At 37.2% G+C, this 20,747-nt stretch overlaps 1 protein-coding gene across 2 annotated transcripts in view; it reads right to left on the reverse strand.

The window, feature by feature from the left end:
- The window catches only part of COL21A1 (collagen type XXI alpha 1 chain), a 198,612-nt gene that overhangs the window by 82,327 nt on the left and 95,538 nt on the right, over positions 1 to 20,747 (reverse strand). The window contains exons 11-13 of one of the 2 annotated variants that reach the window (XM_081295392.1): positions 20,672 to 20,734; positions 6,098 to 6,151; positions 5,954 to 6,007 (exon numbers count right to left, since the gene is read on the reverse strand). In XM_081295392.1, coding sequence (XP_081151518.1) covers positions 5,954 to 6,007; positions 6,098 to 6,151; positions 20,672 to 20,734 — 171 coding nt within the window. The remainder of the gene's footprint in view (positions 1 to 5,953; positions 6,008 to 6,097; positions 6,152 to 20,671; positions 20,735 to 20,747) is intronic. The other variant, XM_081295391.1, reaches the window with a different exon arrangement.

Below are 20,747 nucleotides of genomic sequence, written 5' to 3' on the forward strand. Positions count from 1 at the left end.
TAAATGTTAATGGCTTAAACTCACCAATTAAGAGACACAGGCTAGTAGAATGGATCAAAAAAAAAAAAAGATCCAACAATATGCTGCCTACAGCAGACACATTTGATAGGAAAAGACATACATAGACTGAAGGTGAAAGGTTGGGAAAAATCATATCACTCATATGGACTTCGGAAACAAGCAGGAGTGTCCATACTCATAACAAATAAAATAGATTTCAAGCCAAAGTTAGTCAAAAGGGATAAAGAGGGACACAACATACTGCTCAAGGGAACCATACACCAACAAGACATAACAATCGTAAATATATATGCTCCAAACAATGGTGCAGCTATGTTCATCAAACAAACTCTTCTCAAGTTCAAGAGTCTAATAGACCACCATACAATAATTATGGGAGACTTCAACACACCTCTCTCACCAATGGACAGATCTTCCAAACAAAAGTTGATTAAAGAAACTATAGAACGAAATAATACAATTAATAACCTAGACTTAATTGACATATGTAGAATATACCACCCAAGATCAAGCAGTTACACTTTTTTTTTTTCAGCAGCACATGGGTCCTTCTCAAAAATAGATCATATATTATGTCACAGGGCAACTCTTAGAAATTATAAAGGAGTAGAGATAATACATGCATCCTATCTGATCATAATGGAATGAAACTGGAAATCAACGATAAAAGAAGGAAGGAAAAATCATGCATCACTTGGAGAATGAACAATAGGTTACTGAATGATCAATGGGTTATAGAAGACATCAAGGAGGAAATTAAAAAATTCTTAGAGATAAATGAAAACACAGACACAACATATCGGAATCTATGGGACACAATGAAAGCAGTTCTACGAGGAAAATTCATTGCCTGGAGTTCATTCCTTAAAAAAAGGAAAAACCAACAAATAAATGATCTCACACTTCATCTCAAAATCCTAGAAAAAGAAGAGCAAAACAACAGCAAAAGAAGTAGAAGGCAAGAAATAATTAATATCAGAGCTGAAATTAATGAAATTGAAACAAAAGAAACAATTGAAAAAATTGACAAAACTAAAAGTTGGTTCTTTGAAAAAATAAATAAGATCGACAGACCCTTAGCCATGCTAACGAAGAGAAGAAGAGAGAGAACTCAAATTACTAGCATACGGGATGAAAAAGGCAATATCACAACAGACACTTCAGAAATACAGAAGATAATCAGAAATTATTTTGAATCCTTATACTCCAATAAAATAGAAGATAGTGAAGGCATCGATAAATTTCTTAAGTCATATGATCTGCCCAGATTGAGACAGGAGGATATAGACAACCTAAACAGACCAATATCAATTGAGGAAATAGAAGAAACCATCAAAAGATTACCAACTAAGAAAAGCCCAGGACCAGATGTGTATATAGCAGAGTTTTACAAAACCTTTAAAGAGGAAATAATACCAATACTTTTCAAGCTATTTCAGGAAATAGAAAAAGAGGGAGAACTTCCAAATTCATTCTAGGAGGCCAACATCACACTGATTCCTAAACCAGACAAAGATACTTCAAAGAAAGAAAACTACAGACCTATATCTCTAATGAACCTAGATGCAAAAATCCTCAATAAAATTCTGGCGAATCGGATACAAAATCATATCAAAAAAATTGTACACCATGATCAAGTAGGATTCATCCCTGGGATGCAAAGCTAGTTCAATATACGGAAATCAATAAATGTTATTCACCACATCAATAGACTTAAAAATAAGACCCATATGATCATCTTGATAGATGCGGAAAAAGCATTCGACAAAGTACAGCATCCCTTTTTGTTCAAAACTCTCGAAAAAATAGGGATAACAGGAACATACATCAACATTGTAAAAGCAATCTACGCTAAGCCCCAGGCTAGCATCATTCTGAATGGAGAAAAATTGAAGGCATTCCCTCTAAAATCTGGAACAAGACAGGGATGCCCTCTCTCACCACTTCTGTTCAACATAGTTCTCGAAACACTGGCCAGAGCAATTAGACAGACGAAAGAAATTAAAGGCATAAAAATAGGAAAAGAAGAACTTAAATTATCACTATTTGCAGATGACATGATTCTATACCTAGCAGACCCAAAAGGGTCTACAAAGAAACTATTAGAGCTAATAAATGAATTCAGCAATGTGGCAGGATATAAAATCAACACACATAAATCAAAGGCATTCCTGTATATCAGCGACAAACCCTCTGAAATGGAAATGAGGACAACCACTCCATTCACAATATCCTCAAAAATAATAAAATACTTGGGAATCAACCTAACAAAAGAGGTAAAAGACTTATACAATGAAAACTACAGAACCCTAAAGAGAGAAATTGAAGAAGATCTTAGAAGATGGAAAAATATACCCTGTTCATGGATAGGCAGAAGTAACATCATCAAAATGGTGATATTACCAAAAGTTCTCTATAGGTTTAATGCAATGCCAATCAAAATCCCAAAGGCATTTCTTGTAGAAATAGATAAAGCAATCATGAAATTCATATGGAAAAATAAAAGACCCAGAATAGCAAAAACAGTGCTAAGCAGGAAGTGTGAATCAGGCGGTATAGCGATACCAGACTTCAAACTATACTACAGAGCAATAGTAACAAAAACAGCATGGTATTGGTACCAAAACAGGCGGGTGGACCAATGGTACAGAATAGAGGACACAGAAACCAATCCACAAAACTACAACTTTCTTATATTTGATAAAGGGGCTAAAAGCATGCAATGGAGGAAGGATAGCATCTTCAACAAATGGTGCAGGGAAAACTGGAAATCCATATGCAACAAAATGAAACTGAATCCCTTTCTCTCGCCATGCACAAAAGTTAACTCAAAATGGATCAAGGAGCTTGATATCAAACCAGAGACAAGGCATCTGATAGAAGAAAACGTTGGCTATGACCTACACACTGTGGGGTCGGGCTCCAAATTCCTCAATAGGACACCCATAGCACAAGAATTAATATCTAGAATCAACAAATGGGACTTGCTCAAACTAAAACGTTTTTTCTCAGCAAAAGAAACAATAAGAGAGGTAAATAGGGAGCCTACATCATGGGAACAAATCTTTACTCCTCACACTTCAGATAGAGCCCTAATATCCAGAGTATATAAAGAACTCAAAAAATTAGACAATAAGATAACAAATAACCCAATCAACAAATGGGCCAAGGACCTAAACAGACACTTCTCAGAGGAGGACATACAATCAATCAACAAGTACATGAAAAAATGCTCACCATCGCTAGCAGTCAGAGAAATGCAAATCAAAACCACCCTAAGATATCATTTCACTCCAGTAAGATTGGCAGCCACTATGAAGTCAAACAACAACAAGTGCTGGCGAGGATGTGGGGAAAAGGGTACACTTGTACATTGTTGGTGGGACTGCAAATTGGTGCAACCAATTTGGAAAGCAGTATGGAGATTTCTTGGAAAGCTGGGAATGGAACCACCATTTGATCCAGCTATTCCCCTTCTGGGTCTATTCCCTAAAGACCTAAAAACAGCATGCTACAGGGACACTGCTACATCAATGTTCATAGCAGCACAATTCACAATAGCAAGACTGTGGAACCAACCTAGATGCCCTTCAATAGACGAATGGATTAAAAAAATGTGGCATTTATACACAATGGAGTATTACTCTGCACTAAAAAATGACAAAATCATAGAATTTGGATTGAAATGGGTGGCATTAGAGCAGATTATGCTAAGTGAAGCTAGCCAAGCCCTAAAAGACAAATGCCAAATGTCTTCTTTGATATAAGGAGAGTAACTAAGAACAGACTAGGGAAGAAGAGCACGAGAAGAAGACCAACATTAAACAAGGATGAGAGGTTGGAGGGAAACGGAGAGAGAAGGGAAATTGCATGGAAATGGAAAGAGACCCTCAGGGTTATAAAAAATTACATACAAGAGGAAGTGAGGGAAAAGGGAAAAATAATACAAGGGGGAGGAATGAATTACAGTAGAGGGGGTAGAGAGAGAAGAGGGGAGGGGAGGGGAGGGGGGATAGTAGAGGATATGAAAGGCAGCAGAATACAACAGACATGAGTATGTCAATATGTAAATCAATGGAAGCGTAACTGATGTGATTCTGCAATCTGTATATGGGGTAAAAATGGGAGCTCATAACCCACTTGAATCAAAGTGTGAAATATGATATATCAAGAACTATGTAATGTTTTGAACAACCAATAAAAAAAAGAGAAAATAAAAAGATGCTATGGTACAATTATTATTGCTATTTTATTTTTAAATAAGGCACATTTATTCCTATAAAAATTTTGCTCAAGTCCTTCTAAGATGTACAAATAAATACATATATCTGATCCCTAAAACTCCACTAAAGGAAAAAGTAATTCATTTTTTCATTCACTCATAAATATCAGATACATGCATAATTTTTTTACATCCCATCCCCCTGAACCATTGGTAAAACAGCACATCCCCATCCCCATCAGATTATTTGTGAGAATGTAAAGAGAGCAATGATCCTTTCAACTAGAATACAGGAGAGGTGGCTTGCACCTGGGTTCCTCAGAATATGTATCCTCAACTTCCAAATGGAATCCCTGTTCATCTGAAAGAGGTTGAGCTGCTTCATGACGCCCCCAGAGCATGAATATGTAAGACACTTTCCATTTCTGTTGTCTGTCCTTCTCTATACGGTCTCTAAAGTTTCCTCTATCATATGAAACTGGTAGAGATTGCTCAGGGGCTAAAAGGACACATGGATGACCAAGGTCACCTCTGTGGACAACAGGACTTAATACTTCTGCTTTGGGAATTAGGTAAACTATTGCTTTTGCTTTACCTACTCTATTTCTCTACATATTATAAACCTGCCTTTACCTATTTCATCTTTTTTTCTGCTTTTTTTCCAGTCACTAATCTTTCTATGTGATTTTGTTACTGCTTTAACCCATGCCAGCCCAACCTGGACTATATCCCATCTATAATCATGTTACTTGATAAACAAAACAGAACAATAAAACCATCATTTGTATTAAAAAATCCCTAAGCCAGTAACCATACTTGCTTAATTCTCCCAATAAACCTATAAAGAAATTCCCATTTTGTCAATAAGAAAATAAGATTTGAAGACATTAAATAACTTGCCCCAAACCAAATACCCTGAAAATAGCTGAGCCATCAGACTCAAGAGATACATTTTAAATAGTTGTGATGTTATGCTACCATCAAAACATAAAATGGGTAAAGTTTAGATCAGTGTTTCTGAGATGTGCATGTTATGCACTTTATATTCCAAAAGTAAGCAATTTGCAAAGTTGGCATGAGAAGATTACTATAGGGTTTTTATCTGGATCAAATAGCAGAATGTCTCCCTGAAAACTTAAAATGAGATTGTGTTCTAGGAATTAAGCTAACAATCAACACAGGAATTCAAACAAATACAAATATATATCTTGAGCATGGACAAGCTACCAGGGCCAATAGGCATTGACTTTGCCCATGGGAAGGTACTAACAGATTTAAAGAACATGTACTTCAATGGGAAACACAGCGAAACTCAGAGTTGTAAACAGATGCAGTAATTGAAATATGTATACCCATCAATAACCTACAGGAGAAGTCAGGTAAGGCTAAGCCAGTAGACCACTTGCCAGATAAATGGAACTAGACATGCAGGACTGGGCTGCCTAAGGCTAACATGATAACACATTACACTGATATGTGCTTCACTCCCCTCTGAAAAGGGAGCTCAACCACAGGAAGACAACATGTTATCTGGGCAATGCCAACTTGCATCTGATGGTGGTCATCTAGTGACAAAAGCCTTCTGTGAGCTCTACTGGCCAATGGCCACTGACAAATTCACCAACACTACACATGGAGCCATTATAGATAATTCTTTTTCAATTTTGAATGACAAAACTACTGACTCCACTTTTATTTATGTGTATTTACCTTTTGGCCATCTCTCCCTGGTTCTCCTTTGTAACCTGGTAGTCCTTGAGAGCCCTAAATTAACCACAAAATTAAATTCTGTTAATTATGTCTTTGGTTCACTAAAAGTGAGATTTATAAACTGTGTAAAAATGGATCACATACTTGCATTCCTGGAGGTCCTGGAACACCTGGTGATCCTGAGATTCCCTGATATCCCTAAATAAAAAGAAACACAAATAATCGATATTTCATCATATTTACAAAGAATAGCTTTACATTTAGTATTCATTCTTTTCTCAGGTTTCTCATACTTAAAACTTATATAGCAAAGCATAAAATAGCAAAGCATAAAACACTTAATAAAGCATGCATACCCTCCAATCTTAATGAAATCCTTTGAAAAACATATAGAAAAAGGTTTTAAATTTCTCTAGATCAATAAAAAAATATCCACAGATTCTTCAATTCAAAAGAAGATTTTGGCATGGAAACACTGAGTCAATGTTGTACAAATACAGAGCTCCCAAAGAAATGTTCTGCATGTTAGAAGCACATTCGACACATGTAAGAGAAAAACACCTAAGAATGTTAGAGGATTAGACACATGTAAAATACTTTTGAAACTGCCTGATTAATGGTAATCTATTAATCCTTGGAATTAAGTAAATCTTGATGAATGTTATTCTTTATATTAAGTCTATAACTACCTTTGGATTACTCAGTTTATAAAGCCACTGTTAAACCCAGGAATGTGGCTGTAAAATGTTCTCCCTCAATCCCCAAAGCAATTGTCTGCTAAGGGTGGGAGGAGAGAGGAGTCCCTTTTAACTCCACTGCTTCTTACATGACCCTCCAAAAACTGGACCCTTGGTAAAATAGCACAACTCTTTCAGACAGAAGCAAATGATTCATCTTCACTCAGCACTGGAAAACTAATGTTTTCACAATCTTGAGAACCCTGAATATTTATTTAGGTTTCCTGGGGCCCACATCAGGTTAATTTGGACCACTTAGCAAGACATTTAGTACTCTGTCAACTTCTGATTTTCTTCTTCTCTGTTTGGACACAAGTAGCCATGGTCAATAGTATTAACAGATATCTCATTCAGTTTCCAAGCACATCTCCATTCTTAAAGCCAAAAGCTTCAATTCCATGTGGTATTCATGCGTGTATATTCTAGCCTTCACAGTCACCCACTCACTTGTCAGTACAATCTTAACTATAATTTTAGAGACATTATAATTCCCGGCTTTTCTACTCATATTTTCAAATATCCCTCCTAATAGTCTTTGCTGGCTGTAACAATAATAATAATGGTCATCTTGGAAAATTCGATCTTATGTTATTATTATGTTAATTTCCCTTTAAACAGATTTACATTTCCTGTCTTATAAACTGCTTTTTCAGTCACTTCCAGAATGAAAATGACTATTGAATTTTTATTAGCAACCACCACCTTCTCCTTCATATCCTATTCAATTCCTCACAAGGTATATTATTATGTTTTCTCCATGATTTCTCAAATTCAAAATTTTCTCAAGTCCCTTTGTCAAATCCTCAAATATTTCACTTCACCAGACAATAATTGGCCTCATAATCAACTTTTCCATACTCTATACAAGGCAACCAGCAATTTTCAAGCCCACCATCTGCTCTTTGGACTGGCAGTGTTTCAGTGTCAGGGATTATGTATCCCCTTGAGATGATGAACTAAGTCCAACTCATCTCTGTATTTACAGCATTGCACACATTGTTAGGTATATTTTTGTTGATCAAACATTGGAAAAATTTATCTTATGGTTATCCACGCTATACACAAGCACGTAAAATCTCTTTGTGTTACATTTGTGTAGTTTACAGTATAAAATTTAGTAATACACTGTAGTTCATGTTTTAAAGATCAGTCAAAAGAAAGAAGAAAGTCCACATTCCTAGAACTTGCTCAGACCTCTCTATCCCTTTTGTTCTCCCTGAATTTCCTTCCTTCCGCCACTTTGGAATAAGATATGACTGTCACTGCTATCAATGAGAAAAACTAGATTACTTATAAATGCCACCACTTAGAATGACTTTCAATTCCTTAAATGACCTCTATGTGTTCTCTGGATAATCCAACATGATTTACAATAGGCTCTTATAATGGGTGGGCAGGGAGAGAACAGCAATGATTTATATCATATTTATCATTTCTACACAGAATACTTTCTATCTATCAATCCACAAAACCATTCTTTAATGTAGATTTTACAGTATACCCATTTTCAGATTAGGAAAGGAAGGCACAGAAAGTTAAGTAACTTGCCTGAAGTTATATAGTTAGTAACCTGGCAGAGCCAGTGGGAACAACCTTTATCAGAAAACCACAAACCAACAAAGATGTTGTGTCCACCGAGAACTAAAAAATAAATATTAAAAATTCTCTCTCTCTCTCTCTCCTCTCTTACTCTCTAAAAAAAAAAAAAAGAAAAGAAAAAAGAAAAAAAAAAGAAAATGCTTCAGAGGGCATCAGATCTGACCATTCTAGAATGACTCATCAGATTCACAGAGGTCCATTTTTCCAGACTCTTTTTAAACTGTTTACAATTGTGAATGCCCAGAGGAAAGGAATGTTCATAAAATTCCTCAAAAGAAAGTTACCAAGGAGATTGGCTATTGATCAAAATGGTTGGTCATCTGCAAAGTTCACATTTGATGAACTATTTTTTCTTTCAGATTTTTCCAAAAGTTAAATCAAATGTCATATCTGCTTTATGACTTTTAAGAAAATTAATATTTTATTATAGAGCCAAAGCTGCTATTCTGTCTCCCCTCTTTGAGTAGGTTGATTGGATGTATTTGATATAGAGGATGCATCTTTTTATAATGGATAAAAAAAATGTGGAGATCCCCCAAACTTATTCCCAGCTTACCTCTGACTCATCATGTGACCTCAGACAGAGTCATCAAATCCCCAAATCCTGGGAGGCAACACAGTGAAGTGGAAAGACAATGAATTTTGAAATTGGAAAAGACCTTGGGCTGAATTTTTGCTCCTCCCTTTACTTTTTATGGGATTTTGGCTAAGCCACTTGGACTACCAAAGGCTTGGTTTTATACCACAAGATACAATAATAATACCCACTTCACTTTTGAAAAGAAGTAAAGTGCAGTCACAGGTGAAGATGTCTGGCATATGTTAGGAATTCAATCAGTGAGTATTTCTTTTCTTCAGACTCAATGACTAAGGTCCAAAGCCACAAGAACACTTTTGCAGAATGTTACTCTATAAGTTTAACAGCCATCTTTAGTGCTTTGGAAACCAAAGGTCCTGACATCCTCATTCTGATTTAAGCCATCCTCATTCTGATTTAAGCCCTTTCCACATTTACACAGAACTATGCTGAACATACAAACATGGTCTCAGTGTGTTTCATGACAGCTGCTTGTCTGTTTGGGGAGGAAATGCAATGTAAGAATAATAAGCATTTCCCACAATATGAGAGTGTTGTGGGATATGTCTTCTTTAAACTCACAATGAGATGCATCTCTGAAATCTTAGCTGCAGAAATAAATTCAAAGATTATTTTAGAAGTGAGAGGAAACATGCTTAGTAACAAAATAAAGAAAACCATAACCACATCCAACCTGGGGGATCCCAAGGCAAAACTCCAACAGAAACTGGACAAAATTCAGAGAGACACATTTTGGGCGAAAAATCAGGAAAATAAAGGTTAACAGGGAAGTGCACTACAATTTCCAAGAGGAGCAAGGAATAAAACATTGGTTGACTCATAGTAGGGTACACTAAAACAAGAAAAGTACCCTAAAATAGGAAAAATCATAAGCTTTTTCTATAGTCTGAGCTTTTGTTTTCTGAAAACATGAGTTTCTGTGTTTCATTTACAACTTCATCTTTCCTATCATATTCTGATATTAATTTTGCAATTTTGTAATTATTAGCAGATCCAAATACCCACCCCACCCCCACCCCCACCCACAAGATTTCTGACAGCACTTAGGTCTTTTCCATGTTCGGTCTCTTTGTAAATGAGTCATATTTTAGGGGAAAAAAATTCTCACTGCCAAATTGTAGGGTTTAAGGATACAGAATTAATTTAGTTTTCTTCCATGATTCATAGTTACATTGCTCCAGGAAATATATATAGCATTGAAATGGATATTAAAGAAAACAAAATCTCCAAATGTGCCTGGGTCACCATTTTTTCTAAGCCTAATTCTAATCATTACACACAATATCTACTTAAACTAAATTTTCAAAGTAGTGAGGAGGATAAATTATTTCCTTTAATATTATAAACTTAAAATGAGAACAAATTCCAGAGAAATTATTTTGATCTCACCCTTCTTTTAAAAATGAAAGAATGTGATTTCAAGTTTATTTTATTACATAATTTTCTTCAAATTTTTCCAAAATCCCAACAGATACTCTTTGGTAGGGAGTCAGGGAAACTAGGTAACAAAAATCAAGTGTGTACTTTTAATGTCTTCTGGGGGTCTTCTCGTCTGGCATACTTTGTAGCTCTATGCAATGGAACTCCAAGAAAATTAAAATATCTTTGTCTTTCCAAGTATAACTAACATAAAAACTAGTTTCTTTGTTAGCTAACTCAATTATTAGATAAGTGTTTGATATGATTTAACTAATTACTCAAATTAAATAACAGACCAATACAGAGTATATGAGTAAATGAATGAATATGTAAGCAAACAAACAAATGAATATATGTAACAATTATACCTGAGCTAAGTTTTAAGGAAAACTGTGATGCAATGGGAGGTGAAGCATAAGCAGTAAGAGGAAGCTTTGCTAATAAACAAGCTCAAAGGAATAGAAAATGAAGAACAATTCACAAGAGGAAGCCCTTCAACATACCATGTGGCAAGATAGGATAAACCAGGTCCACAGAGCTAGAAAGACAGCAAGCTAAGGAAGTCTGAAATAATAGAGTGGAGGTTACCTGTGCGGCTTGTGAGTTTTAAGGACTATGATCTTTATCCAAGCCGCTAAAGTCATTTAACAAAGGAGGATCACACAATCAGACTAAGCTCTGAAAAGATCCCTTGCTACACTGTGGAGGAGATCAGAGGGGACAAGGGATAGCCATGGACACCAGATGGGAGCCTCCTGCAGGGAAGAAAGAGTAGGAGGCTCAACATGAGGCAACTCAGTTGTATGGGTTCTAAGATGATGACAGGTTGAGGGAGGTACAGATTCTGCAGTTGTGAAATGATGCCCAGGTCTCTGTCACTGACATGTCACTGCTGATGATACCAATGATGAAGAGAGGCACTCTGGAGGAAAATATAGTTGAATTGGTGGCAAAGTATAAAGTAGCACAAAAACAAAAATACTTCATAGACTAACATAAAAATATATTTGACAGTGAGAAGCTATATACTATTGTGAACTAAAGAGAATTTCTACTTCAAATTAAAGCAAACTACATTTGCTATAAAGGAAATTTCTAAATCTTATTCTGTCTTCCCTAAGGAAAGGTGTATGAATGATGAATAACAACTTGCCTTGAAATGAAAAGCACTGTCTATCTTTGAGAAATAATCTCTGCAGAGAAAGCTAAGTTCTAAGACCTGTAGAATTAATTTAACTTTATTGAAGTGCTTCATTCTCTAAGTAAGGTTACACTTAAAGTTATAATAAGCTTCCTTAAAAAGAAGAATGCACAACCTTGATTTCCCCCATCTGTACAAAGGATTGAATCCAGGACCTTGCACATACTAGCCAAGTGTTCTACAACTGAGCTATATCCCCAATCCTTTCTATTTTCTTTTGAGTCTTGATAAGTTTCCCAGACTGGCCTCACACCTTTGATCATCCTGCCTCAGCCTCCCAAGTAGCTGGAATTACAGATATGTACCACTAAGCCTGGCCAAGAATGCACAACCCTTTTTAAGGTAGCTGATACCATTTTTAATAATTCTTATTTTACAACCTGAATTTTTCATATTCAAAGGGAGGTTTCAATAGCACACATTCCACCTCTTATGGCCCTATGATGTCTTTTTCCACAGAATTCAACACCATATGATTGTGCGTGTGGTGTGTGTGTGTGTGTGTTTGTGTGTGTTTATTTTCTGTTTCTGCACAATGGAATGTGAGCTTCAAAATGTCAGAGGTTTTTATTTGTTTTGTTTTGTTTACCACTCTATTCCCTTGGCCTAGAAGAGTGCCAGGAACACAGTAAATACCAATAGATACAGGGCATATGAGTAAATGAATGAATAAGTAAGCAAACAAATGAATATTGAGTCCAACCAGTTGTCACTACTGAGTGCTGTAATAGTAGAAATAGCTCTGCATAGTCCTGCGGTCAGGCAGGTAGCAATCAAAAGATGACACAACATAAGAACTTATCTTTAACATCATATATGCTACTTGTGTCACTGAAGAATTTCTTGAAGAGCTTAATATACAAATGGCAGTTATACACAATGGAGTATTACTCTGCAATAAGAAATGACAAAATCATAGAATTTGGAGGGAAATGGATGGCATTAGAGCAGATTATGCTAAGTGAAGCTAGCCAATCCTTAAAAAACAAATGTCAAATGTCTTCTTTGATATAAGGGGAGTAACCAAGGACAGGGTAGAGACGAAGAGCTGGAGAAGAAGAATAACATTAAACAGGGATGATAGGCGGGAGGGAAAGTGAGAGTTAAGGGAAATTGCATGGAACTGGAAGGTGAGCCTCAGGGTTATACACAATTACATATAAGAGGAAAGGAGGAGTAGGAGAAAAATTATATAAGTGGAAGAAACGATTTATAGTAGAGGGGATGGAGAGAGAGTAGGGGAGGGGAGGGGAGGGGAGGGGAGGGGAGGGGAGGGGTGAGGGGACAGTGGAGAATGGGATAGACAGCAGAATACATCAGTCACTAGAAAGGCAATTTGTAAATCAATGGAAATGTAACTGATGTGACACAGCAATCTGTATACGGGGTAAAAATGGGAGTTCATAACCCACTTGAATCAATCTGTGAAATATGGTATAATAAGAACTATGTAATGTTTTGAACAACCAACAATAAAATAAAAAAAAAAAAACAAATGGCAGTAATGTGTGTATATAAGGTGTAAATACATTATCATATAATATATACTACGAATGATATGTAAAATGTAAGTAATCAACCTGGGAAACAAACAGGGAAATAGCTACATGATTTTTATAGAAGGAAAGTGAGGAAAAGAATGAATTAGCTAGTCAGGTAAGCTTTGCCCAAAGCCTTAAGAAGACCTAAGATTGGTTTGGGCCGGGAGTTTTCTTCCCTTTGGTAGTGGGGACTGAACTCAGGGCACTCTACCCCTGAGCTACACAGCCCCAGCCCTTTTCATTTTGAGAAAAGTTCTAAGTTGCCCAGGTGGCCTGGAATTGCAGTCCTCCTGTCTCAGCCTCCTGAGTAGCTAGGATTACAGGTGAGCTCCACTGTATTGGGTGAAGACACAAGTTTTAAATAATATTTTATTGCAGAAAAGGGAAATAAAGTGCCCTAATATACTATAGAATAATTTGTTCAAGGAAAATCGTTCACCTTTTAGTTTATCATTGAGACTCATGAGGAGAGAGGGAAGAAAGGAGAGAGAGATGAGGGAGAGGGAGAAAGGAAAGGGAAGAAAAAGAGGAAAGAAAGGAAAGAGAGGAAAAGGAGGGAGAGGGAGGGAAATAGGAAGAGAGTTAAATGGCAATGGAAGAAAGTGAGACAATAGATCTTTCTGCTAAGGAACCTAGATTGAAATGAAGGAGGTACAGGCAGACACTCTTCTCTTTAGAAGGATGTTTCATACATTTCATGATTACACTGCCTCTTATAATCTTCAAATTAAATAATAGCCATCCCTTTGGCCTTCATCTTGATGTATCTCATCTTCCACTTCTTTAATCTTTATGGCACCCAGCTCCCAACTCTCTATAGCCCTTAAACTGTTGGGCCTACAGTTGGCACCTTATTAAGTTAAGGGTCTGAAAGCAGGAAGGCATGAAGAGCTTGTCTCATAGGTCCTATATTTACTATTAATCACTCTGCACACCTCAGGGCTGGTTTACTTCACTTTTCTCTTATTCTCTACATGATTTCCTGAATATTTGGAAACAGCATCTTTTGTTTGGACTAACACCTGAAGCACAAGAACTCTTCCCTCACAGACTGTCTTCTGAACTCTTGAACTCTCCCAGTTACTCTCTTCTGAATAATTTCAGTTCCTGCATGTCTCTGTAGAATTCTGAATCAAATCCAGTGTGCCAGAGGCAAGACTGTCATCCTTCTCACTGTACCTGTTACATGTCTACTACCTGTGCCAAAACCTGCATCTGCCTATTAGGCAACCCCATTACATATGTGGATCCCATTTTCACCTTAGTTAAATAACAGCTCATGGACAAGTAGGAGCCACATATTTACTGCGGTTAGATTTCACTATGTTAGAATAGCCTGTTGACAAATTCCCCAAGTCTTTTGGGAACTTCATGTCACCCCAAATACTAAAATAAATTCCCAATAAAAAAACTAAAAGTCATTAAAATCATAATACAGTTAAATTAAAGTAAATGAACATATAGTATAGTACATAATGTTCTAAAAAAATAACACTAGAAGAAACAAAAACAGAAAATATGTGATTCTGGGAATTTTTCATTTCTACAAATTAAAACAAAACTATAAGCCAATGCATAGTCAAAATAAATACATACAACATATAATATAGTATTAATTTTCTCAAAGCATCAAAAAAGCTCTTACTGGTTTATAGAAAAACTCAATAGTCACTGCAGAAAACAGACAAAGGACAAGAAAAGACACTTTGCAAGAAAGGGATCTCACCCTGAATGTCAGACTTCCTCTATTCACTTGCAACCTCAAAATTTCTACTAGAATGTCTAATATATCGATTCAACACATTCCCTACCACTCATAACTCCCTCACCCAGTAATGGCTTCCCCATTCTCCCACACCCCATTAGCTTTCCCTGACTTCCCTCTTCCTCTCCAAACTATATCCAACATAGTGGCAAATTTTGTGGACTCTCACTTCAAAACACCCCAGGGACAGGAGCAGTACTCTTCACCTCAGTGCCACCACCCTGACCCTGATGGCCATTGCCTCACTCCTGGAGTGCTGCAGGAACTTCCTGGCTGTTCTCCCTGCCTTTGCTCTTGTCACTCTAAAAAAATCTATTGTCAACCCAGAAGCCAGAATACTTTCTTTTAAAAAATAATTTAGATCACGTCACTTCTCTGTATGAGTGGGTCTGAAACTCACACCAACTAAAAGCCAATATTATCACAATGGTCTGATTTATGTGCTCTTCCCTCCCTTCTCTCTGTCCTACCTATCCAAATTCATTTCCTACTAACCTTCCAAATGCACTTTATACTTTAACAAGTCATATGATTTTTTTCAATTCCCCACCTCTCCTATCCCTTCTGTAAGAGTCAATTCTTCATGGAAGCTGGGATCTCTGGGATCTCTAGCCTACTCAGAGGCACATTTGAAGAGGGCAAGGCAAAGGGGGTACTGAACCACTGGGTATCATCTCCTGACCAACCCACTGTTTTGTCTGCTGATAGCACTGTGCTGTCATTCTCCCCAACTCACTTCTTAAGACCACTGATATGGAAAATCATTTCCAGTATTCTATGGCCTCAACTATCTCATCTTTATATATTAGAAATATGATAGACTTCATGGAATCAAAAAACTCAGGCTGAGAGAGAAACTAGTGCTTACCAGGCATTATCATCTCATTTCCTGGATGAAGGAACTGAGGACCATAAAAGCAAAGCAACTCTGTAAACAGCAATACAGCCCCAGATTTACCCAATTACTAGCTAGGGCTTTTTTGTTTTTTAAATAAAGTACTTCATGAAGAATTACCAATAATAACAGAAAACAGAAACAAGCACTTTTAAAATACAAACTCTTACAAAATCTTAAACTAGTCCTGTTTGTGTTTCTACATATGGCCTTCTTTAACAATCAATGTCCTATCAGTATAATGTCTTTAGTAGTACCACCCTGAATTACCTAGCAGACTATATAAATATTTTCCCCATCTTTCCTTTTGTCATAGTAAAAGAATAAATATTAATATTCTCAGACACTGCACTATAGAAGTTAGTGGATTGAAAGAGAAGTGAGAAAGAAATGGAAGGATTGGAAATCACTCTTCAAATTTTGGTTGAATGCACTTTCCTTATGAAAATTAGTATTTCTCCAGAGTGGAATAATTTACTATTTAAAGCTTCAATTGACTTGGCCTGGTTATAATGTGTGAAAGAGATTCAAATTGCTTATTGAGGGGGATTGTACAGAACCAAATCCAAACAAAGCAGAATTCCCTGCAAACTGTTCCATCCAAGTTTCCTTGGTCCAGATGGCTTCAAGACCCAGCCAGAGGCTCCACCCACACCTTCCCATTCCAGCTGGGTGCTGGCCCTGGACACACTCTAATGACCCTCAGCTGTTCTGGCTCACAGGCTTGCTTTCTCTTCCTGCTTGGCCACCCAATCTCACATCTCCTGCAGAGAGAGAGAAATGGGGGCGGGGTGGGGAGAATTTAAGAAAAAGTCAGACTTAGGGGAAAACAGGATTTGGGTTGAAATCTCAGTTTCTTATTGGTGCTATAACAAATTAACCCAAACATAGTGGCTTAAAACAACACAAACTTATTATTTTATAGTTCTGGAGGTCAGAAGTCTGAAAGAGGTCTTAGGGGGCTAAATCAAGGTGTCAGTAGGGCTTTGCTCCTTCTGAAAGCTCTAAGGGAGAATCCATCCCTTCTCTTTTCCAGAGTCTGGAAGCTTCTTTTGATCTCTTGTCTCCTGGGCACCTCACTCTGATCTCTGCTTCCATCATCATCATCATCATCATCATCAAAAACCCTTCCCTGATTCACACTCCTGCTTTCTTCTTTAAAGAACCTGTGACTACACTGGAACATCCAGATAGTTCAAAATGATTCCATCTCAATATCCTTAAATTAATCACATCTGCACAACATCTTCTGCCATACAAGATAACATTTTCATGAGTATTGAAATTTGAGATGTGAACATGCAGGGGACCATGATTCTGCTCACCACAGTTGCTTGCTTTTATTCTTTGATTTTACTATCAGATACTGCACAGATATACCTAACATAAAATTATACACATATACATATATTCAAAACATGTCTACACAGGTGCTTAATTAGATGAGGAAATAAGTCTTCTATATCTTAAATCAGATTATAGAGTAATATCCAAGTTTATTATATGAAGCTAACTATAATTAATCCCTAGCACTTCATTCAAGGAAAGATTTAAAAAAAAAATGCTTAAAGCAAACAGGGCTGATAACCCATGGAGGGCCTGATCAGCACTCACCTCCCATCATTGCCTAGGATTTTCTTATCCCTGAAAAAAACAATAGCTGAAATAATTTACCAGTGCTGTCAGGGATGTGCCACAACATTATGCAGTGTTGACAGGTGACATGCCAGCCTGTAAAGTCTACCTGTTTGGATTTGGTTCATCACCTCAGCTGCCAGTCATAAAAATTGTAGAGCCCAGGAAAGGGATCTCCAGGCAGGAGGGCTCATATTTATAAAAGTCATCTCACCCAAGTGTGATTAGGGCAGAACTCACATAGGACCTCAGGGAAGTATCTTAGTGGGACGAGGAACTGCAGTGAGAAAATGCACAAGGTCATAAAGACAGCTTAGGCTGAAGTGAATAAAGGCTGGATTAAAACAGAAATTCCAAGGCAATGTTGCCAAAAAACAGAAGCTAAAGATAAATTCAAAAGCAAAGATGTTAGGTTTCTATTTTAATTGAATTGAATTCAATATAAGTAATCTGATAATTTTTCTCAAAATACATATTCTATGTATTTCCCCAAAATACATATTCTAGCTGTTTCTGTACCCACAGAAAAGTTTAACTGTCCATCCTCTTACCTCTTATCAAGGTGAAACTTTTGTTTCCTAACTGAAGCTAATGCCCTCTTATCTGCTCATTTTCCTACAAATATCTCTCAAATCTCCCATTTTTTCTTTTTACCTCATTGTCATCATGATAAAACTGCTACAACACCCCACCTTAAAAAAAAAAAATCTACTCTCATCCTACATCATTCCCATTCTACTGCTCCATTTCTCTGCTCCCCTTTATATCCTTAGGAGAAACATTTATACTCAGTTACCATTTCATCTCCTACTCTTCCCATGAATCTCTTCCAATCCATGTTTTGTACCATCCTACCAGAAGCACCGTCATCAAGGCCTTTAGTAACGTCTATATAGCAAATTCAACAGTCTAATCATAAGCCCCAACTTTTTCTGACCTCTTGACAACAATGACATAACTGAACACTCCCTTCTTGAAATGCTTCCACCCCTCAGGATGCCATACTCTCCTGGTTTTCCTCCTGCATCACTGATCAGTGCTTCCTATTTCCTTGGCTGATCCTCTGCCTCTTGCTCCTCTAAGCCCTAAGCCCTGTCCACTGTCCCCTTCTCTTCTCTGTCTGGATTCATTCCCTAAATGATTTCATTTGCTCCCATGACCTTGAATACAGCTATATGGCGACTCACAACTGGATTCTCCAATTGTCCAAAAATGCATTCTTGATTCTCCCCACACAAAAGTTACATCTCCCACAGCCTTGCCCAGGGCAGTATATGACACCACAATTCACCCAGTTACTCAAACTAAAATCCTTTGTGACTTCTTCAACATCTCTCTTTCTTCCATACCCAACATATAAATTTGTTTGCACTGTGGTCAGCTTTAAATGGGATGATTAGTCAGAATCTAACTACTTCTCTTCTGCCACATCATTCTAGTCCACTACTCTTACCTCTTACTTAGAATCATGAAATAATCTCCACATGATCTCCCTCCTTTCACACCTGCCCCCATGTAAGCTACTCTCCAGGTAATATTCATATTTATCCTTTGAAGTTGTAAACCCAGTTAAGTCACTTCCTTTCTCAAAATCCCTGGTTGCCATCACACTCAGAATAAACCCCCATGGTCAGCTGAGCAGCACAGTTTCAATCATACAGCAGTTCCCAATGACCATTCCTTTATTACCTATTACCTCTCTAGAGGGGCTCACCTACTATCTAAGCCCTTCCCATGCAATGCTGGGGTCAAAGGCCTCAGTATATTAACACAGTTTCAAAGGTTGCCTAGTTTCTTTTATGTTGTTGTTCTTGTTTGCCTTGTTTTGTTTTTGTATTAAATCCATTAGCAAACTTTTCTCAGGGACTTAAGTAACTCTCCTGATGATAGGAGTCTTAATGATTCAACATTAGGCCTCTGGCTCTTTCATTGAACAACATCATCACCACCACCACCACCATAATCATCATCATCATCACCATTTTTATACCAAGATTTGAACTCAGGGGTGCTTAACCACTGAGTCATAACCCCAGCCTTCTTTATTTTGGGACAGAGTCTCACTAAGTTGCTTATGGTATCACTAAGTTGCTGAGGCTGGCTCTGAACTTGTAATCCTACTGCCTTAGCCTCTCAAGCCATTAGGATTGCAGGAATTTGCCAACAAGCCTGACTTCCTGAAAACTATTGACTCACAGTACAAACCTTCCCACTCCTTCATGATAAAGTCTCTCAGGAGAAATATTTCTTGGTGAAAACTATTTTTTAATATTCCAAAGCTAATTCTTGATATTTATTTACTTCTGCAAACATGATGACAGATGACTTATCTATAAATATTGCATAAAATGCTTTAAAGTTGATTTACATTCCCTTTCTGTGTCCCTAAATTTCTCTTAGAATCTTAGATAATATTATTTATTTAATCAGATTATAAGTGTGCTTCAGTGAATATATTCTTAAAAAATAACATCACCTTTGAAAAGACTTTTAAGTTGAAAACTTCCATATACATAAAAAGAAAAGACGAAAGGATTTATCATGATACTGAAAGTCCCTGGTCATTATTTTTCATTGTAGTAAAGATGTATATAATCATGAAATAGGATCATGAAGTGTCTAGAACAGCACAGAGGAGCACAATGCCTGCTCTAGGCCTGCACTCACACACCATCTGTAGCTACAAAGCACTCTAAGGGACCTCATCAAATCTGATCCCCAGGCAACCCTATGTCAACAATGCTGCTTCTTTGGCCACGCTGACTGTAATGTTTCCCTCACTTTGACTAAATTTAGGTCGCTATCTTTCTTATTCTACCTGACTTTGCTTTTCTTAGAGCATTTACTTTAGAAAATGATTCAACATTAGGCCCCTCTTTGAAATACAAATATTTTTAATAGCTTCTTACTAGTTTTACAACCTAGGAATGGCTTCTCAAGGACCTCCTTGCCATCCTTTTATATCATCCTCAGGGAAGACAGCATCCTGATCTTGCAAAGCTGGAGACTATCTTTAATGGGTGCCAAATAGAAGCAAATACAGATGGACTAATCACAGAAGAAAATATTTGAAAAACTGAGGAATAACGCAATATGTTCCACCTCAAAACCCTACCTTCCTTCTAAGTCCTCCAGTACTTTTCTACTAACATGCCCAGCATTTAAAACCTCTCTCTCCCTTTGTTTCAGCAGCATTGAGCCAGTTCTCTCTCCCCAAGGGCAGTAGTCTTGAATAAAGTCATCTTTGCCTGTTTAGCTGTGCCCAGTGCAATTTTTACTTTGACACTATAATCCCAGTACTGGAGATGACTAAGCTTTCAGTACTCACAGGCTTACCATCTTGACCAGGTTGTCCAGGGTAGCCAGGATTCCCAGGCAGTCCAGGGTCACCCTAGACAGGGGGG

This window comes from Spermophilus citellus (genome assembly GCF_964194105.1).
Source record: "Spermophilus citellus genome assembly, chromosome: 5".
Lineage (NCBI taxonomy): Eukaryota > Metazoa > Chordata > Mammalia > Rodentia > Sciuridae > Spermophilus > Spermophilus citellus.